This window comes from Artemia franciscana, chromosome 19 (genome assembly GCF_032884065.1).
Source record: "Artemia franciscana chromosome 19, ASM3288406v1, whole genome shotgun sequence".
In the NCBI taxonomy this organism is placed as follows: domain Eukaryota; kingdom Metazoa; phylum Arthropoda; class Branchiopoda; order Anostraca; family Artemiidae; genus Artemia; species Artemia franciscana.
Window position 1 is genome coordinate 32,532,553 of NC_088881.1, and position 6,000 is coordinate 32,538,552.

At 33.4% G+C, this 6,000-nt stretch overlaps 1 protein-coding gene across 3 annotated transcripts in view; it reads left to right on the plus strand.

Annotated features, from left to right (window-relative positions):
- The window catches only part of LOC136039580 (rabenosyn-5-like), a 79,904-nt gene that overhangs the window by 1,272 nt on the left and 72,632 nt on the right, over window positions 1-6,000 (plus strand). For all 3 annotated transcript variants that reach the window (XM_065723433.1, XM_065723434.1, XM_065723436.1), the window contains exon 2: window positions 3,832-4,012. In XM_065723433.1, coding sequence (XP_065579505.1) covers window positions 3,874-4,012 — 139 coding nt within the window. In that variant the 5' untranslated portion in view covers window positions 3,832-3,873. The remainder of the gene's footprint in view (window positions 1-3,831; window positions 4,013-6,000) is intronic.

The following is a 6,000-nucleotide window of genomic DNA, read 5'->3' on the forward strand; positions in this document are numbered from 1 at the left end:
ACATAGCTTATTATCTCTAAGTATTTTTGTATTTTTATTAAGTATTTGTATTTGTATTAAGTATTTGTATTAAGTATTTGTATTAAGTATTTTTATTATCTCTAAGTATTTATTATCTCTAAGCTATCTCTGAGTATTTTTTTCTGTTTTGTGGGTTAATACTAAATAATGCACCATTGATTTTATGAGACTTGATTTTTTAGTTCAAGCTACCCCACCCCCTGGGTACCATGAACCACCCCATGGGGCATGATGAAACAGTATGATTTGTCTTTTTGTTGATCAGTTTCAGTTATATAAAAGTACAAAGTTGTAAAAAATCAGCTATCAAAAGTAAAAAACACAAAAAAACATCTTATTTAAGTGAAAATGATGCAAGGTTTATACCAATAGCAAACTTCACTGATTGGTGGGATGTTCTACTGACAGGAACTGGTTTCAGGAGGCAAAGCAACACATCAGGCTTGCCTCATCTATAGGAATAAATTTCTCATTGCCCAAATGTTTCTAAAACCTCACTACATTACCCACAGGCTCCCTAAGGCTCCAGGTACAGATAGTGTGTTAAATAAATTTCTGAAATATGGTGGCTCTGAGGTTAGAAATAAGTTACTGAAGGTTATGAACTTGATTTTTGAAAAAGGGCAAGAACCTAATGATTTTAGGAAAACCTTAATTAAACCACTTTATAAGAAAGGTGACAAGAGTGAGTTTCATAATTATCAATTTTTGAAAATGGGTAGTACCTTACAATTTAAAGAAAACTTTAATTAAACCACTATAAAACCTTAATTAACCCATTGTTTTTTTTTAATTCAGCAAATTTTCTCATGTTTTTAACTTTTGATGGGTGGCATTAAACTTAATAAATTTTGCATATTTCAATTCAGCTCCAAAAATAAATTCTTTGGTGTATGTATTGTTATCAAGACTTTGTTGGGGCATTCCATATCAAATCAACACACTTTAGAATGAAATACTATATTATTGTCTTCGATTTTGATGAAATTTGGCATGGTGATAGACCCCTCTGAGAAACTCCCAAAACCAAAAGTTTAGGTTTTTTGCTTTACCAGTGTCCAAGATGTGGGTCATTCAACATTGACCCAAACTGCCCAATTAATGCCAACCAGCCAATGATTAAACTGCTGTATCTGAGCTCCTATTGCACCTAGAAACAAAAGTAAAATACCAAATAAAAGCTATTTCAAAGCTCTTTCTGAGTAAAGCATCTAGAAATAGTTATTTTAATTAACCAACAAAATATGAGCAAATGTAATCTAGTAACCCTCACTTAGGTCTGTTTGTCCAAACAGAATTTTATGTGCTTTTTTCCATACAAAGCTCTTATTGTTTGAAACCACTGGTGAAAATTTCAGAGTGGGATCTCCAAGGGTTTTTTTGAATGACCACCCATGTTACTGGGACATGTCCCACTACATACCACTTTTGATGTGTAGTGGGACAGATATTTTCTGTTATACAAAGATACACTGATACAGTTATACAAAGATACTTTTAATTGCTTTCATTACCATTATCCCTCCATCTAATAGAAATCTGTAGCTAAAATTATTTAGCCAATTGTAAAGCCAAATACTCTTTGTATCTTCAATAATACAAGTTTTTCTCTTATTAATTTAACAGCAAATTATATTAGTAAAAGAGAATAGAATATATAATTTCAACTATATATATATATATATGTATATTTGTATCAGGTGTTTGGGGGAGGGTAATTGGGACAGAGACAGTATGTTTGGAAACATTCATTGAGCAGTGTGTTTACCTTGGTTCTAGCTGAGGAATTGTTCTATATTGATTTTATCTATTTCTAACAAAAAGCAGCTATTTAGAAAGAATTACTAGTTTTTGATTTTAATCTGGTGGTAAAGGTTTACATATAGTGTTGCCTAATTCTGATATCATAGTTTAATATTTAGCACTGGTATCATGTCAGCAAATTATAGTAAAGGGCCATATATATTTTATGGCCCAGAAAATACCTTTATTGGCCATGCATTTAACATAAGCTGAAATAAGCACAGGTACCATGTCAGTAAATTATAGTTACAGGGTAGAGTTATGCATCATATGGCCCAGAAAATTCCTTCCTTGACCATATGTTTAACACAGATTATAATAAGCAGGGGTACCATGTCATCAGATTATAGTAACAGAGTAGAGCTTTGGGCCAGATATATCATATATGACCCACAAAAAAAAGAACTTGCCCACAAAATAGCAAGAAATAACCTGCCCTTATGTGTGAGCAGAACTTGCCCACATATTTGGGCCACAAAAATGATTAGGAATCTCAAAAAAGAAATTATAGTCACAGAGTAGAGCTGTGGGCATATATGGCCCTTAAAAAACTTTCCATACTTAAAAGAAAAATCTCTTTATATGTATATATCTGTATTTGTTACAATGAATTTGGTTTAGATATATGAGCTTATTCAAATTGTTTGGCAACAATTAATTTACCAATAAAAACAAAGCACAAGGGAGAGGGGGATCTCTTCATTTGTTTGGTTAGATGCATATTTTCAGAGTTATATGCTTTCTAAATATCCCCAATTGACATATCACTACTCTCTGTAAAATAGAAGATATGCATATATTTTTTTTAAATAAATCTTGATAGTTAAGTCTAAATACTGTGCCTTCAGGTGTCTAGATTTATTAGAAAATGAGTCTTATTGGCTTTGCTTCAGAAGGCAATGGATTGAATGGACATGCAAATGGATTGAAAAGACATGTGCACTGCAATTATATACACACAGCTATGTATCATAAGAATATAGAATGTAGAGCAACTCTCTGATTCTCAGGGAAGAGGGATTTGCATAGAATAAACAAGCCAGCTCATTCCACACAAATTCTGTATTCTAAAGCAGAATCACTTCATTTTTGAATGTCAATCTGTCTTACAAAAAGTAGCAGATAAAAAAAGGATCTTCAGTAATGTTGACCTAAACCCTGACACAATGAGTTGCTACACTTAAGTTCTTTTACTCATTTTGACATATTAATGTAATGAAGCCTAGTAATTTTTGCAGTGGCACACCACTAAATTGAAAGAAACCTGCATTAGTGCCACTCATTAACCCCTTACCTTCAATGAATAGAAAAGTCCTCATGAAACCAAAGGGAGACCAAAATGGACTTGAAGAAGCTCCCCTTTAATGAGAAGTATCATCAGAGAAAATATAATTCCAAATAATAATATGGCATATTATGGCACTTATTACACATGGGTAATACCATGGCTATTAGCCCTTTGAAGGAGAGGTAGGTGCTGTTATGGCAAGAACTTTTACAAGCAAGATTATGAATATAAATCAGGAATTGTTAGAAATAAAGTATTTGAAGGAGAGATTAGTGTTGTTGGGGCATGAAGCTTTACAAGCAAGATATTAGGTATAAAGTAGGGATTGTTAGAAGTGAAGTATTTGAAGGGGAAGTTGGTGTTATTGTGGCATGTGGCATTAGTTTAAAGCAGGAATTGTAAGAATTGAAGCATGAAAAGCTTTACTTTTTCTGTCTTAAAATATTTTTGGTTGTTTGGTGCAAAGGTGGTTTGCAATGGTGCAATGGTATTTTGGTACTTGGTGCAAAGGTGGTTTCCAATGGTGCAATGGTTGTTTGGTACTTGGTGCAAAGGTGGTTTCCAATGGTGCAATGGTTGTTTGGTACTTGGTGCAAAGGTGGTTTCCAATGGTGCAATGGTTGTGTGGTGCAAAGGTGGGTTCAATGGAATCAGCAGCCCTACTCTTATCTTTCTTAGGCTTTCAAAATATCTCATTTCGATTTTTCTTTTAATTTTAGAAGCTGTATGTAAAATGAACATATGAAATTATCTCAGGCAAGATGTCCCATGAAAACGTTGAGATTATTGAAGGTTTTCTTTGTCCTATTTGCTATGAAGATCTTGGAACTATTCTTGGCCTACATTCCCATTTTAATGATAAACATGGAGAAGAAAAGGATATTCTAAGTGCTTTTAAAGGTATTAGTTTTTACTGTTTAATTAGTTTATGTATTTTATTTTCCAACCCTGGGTGCATAGACCTATGGGGGTTTGTCATTGGTTTTCCTGTAGTGGCAGTCTGAAACCCCAATGAAGAGTATTTATTTAATGAATGGTGCATTTACGTATGGGTGGGAAAATGGTGTATTTTGGATCCAAATTAGAGGGAGAAGTAATTTATACCTCCTTCCCTCTGTATGCAGACATGCTATAAATGTATGTTATGTGAAGCATAGTTGTAGGCTGCACATTTACTAATGGGGAAATATGGTGTATAATTGAATCTAAATTACAGGGGGAAGTAATTCATATCTCCTTCCCTCTATGTGCAGACATGCTCAAAATGTATGTTATGTGAAGCATAGTTGCTTCGTCCTCCCTCTGCGTGCAGACATGCTAAAAGTTTATGTTATGCGAAGCATAGAGGAGAGGTAATTTATACCTCCTTCCCTCTGAATGCAGACATGCTAAAAGTGTGTGTTATGTGAAGCATAGTTGTAGGCTGGACATTTACTAATGGGGATTATGATGTATAATTGAATCTAAATTACAGGGGGAAGTAATTCATACCTCCTTCCCTCTATGTGCAGACATGCTCAAAATGTATGTTATGTGAAGCATAGTTGCTTCGTCCTCCCTCTGCGTGCAGACATGCTAAAAGTTTATGTTATGTGAAGCATAGAGGGAGAGGTAATTTATACCTCCTTCCCTCTGCATGCAGACATGCTAAAAGTGTGTGTTATGTGAAGCATAGTTGTAGGCTGGACATTTACTAATGGGGATTATGATGTATAATTGAATCCAAATTAGAGGGAAAAGTAATTCATACCTCCTTCCCTCTATGTGCAGACACGCTAAAAATGTATGTTATGTGAAGCATAGTTGTAGGCTGCACATTTACTAATGTGGAATTAAGGTGTATAATCAAATCCAAATTTGAGGGAAAGTAATTTATACCTCATTCCCTCTGCATGCAGACATGCTAAAAATGTATGTTATGTGAAGCTTAGTTGTAGGTTGCACATTTACTAATGGGGAATTATGGTGTATAATTGAATCCAAATTAGAGGGACAAGTAATTTATACCTCCTTCCCTTTGCATGCAGACGTGCTAAAAATGTATGTTATGTGAAGAATAGTTGTAGGTTGCACATTTACTAATGGGGAATTATGGGGTATAATTGAATCCAAATTAGAGGGAGAAGTAATTTGTACCTCCCTCCCTTTGTGTTCAGACATGCTGAACGTGGATTTTATAGTAAGTCAGCAGTGCTAAGATGATTTAAATTCCCCTTTTTTCTATCATCACCTAGTACATGCTTTGTTGCTGGTGAAAAACGGGTAATTTTAGCACATTATTGCAGAATATGGAAACAAGACTTTTTTTTTCACTAAGTGAAAGCTATATTTCTGTAGTAATATTATAATTTAGAATAGTTTAGATGATAATATAAACTTTCCCAAAATTTATAAAAACGACCTAAAGCCAACTGGTTGTTTCTAGGTGCTTAAATTAAATTTTAATTAATCAAATTAAAATTATTTTATGTAATTTGTATTTTCAGATATTAGTTCAATTCTCAAGAAATGCTTGATGCTGCTGTAAATCTCTCTTTCTCCTATACCCTATCTCTCTCTTTCTTCATTTATTCACCTTCTTTATTTTGGCGAAATTTTATTTTCGTTTTAACTTTATCCTAACCTTTGGGCTCAGCTTTTTAGCTAGACTAATGATTTTTGCTTATTTTCTTAGTCTATTAAAAAACCATGTAAATAGGAAAAACGCAAATTTGGTTCTACAGGCTTTATTAATTTTAGTAAATGAGCCTAAAAATTACTTACTTTAGGGAAGATATGTAAATCATAGTCCAAATACTTGTGAACAGTTAGTAATATAGGTTAAAATTGTGTTTCTGAGTAAAGAATAAAGAGCAAGGATTACAACAAAACTCAAAAATTGGAAAAGA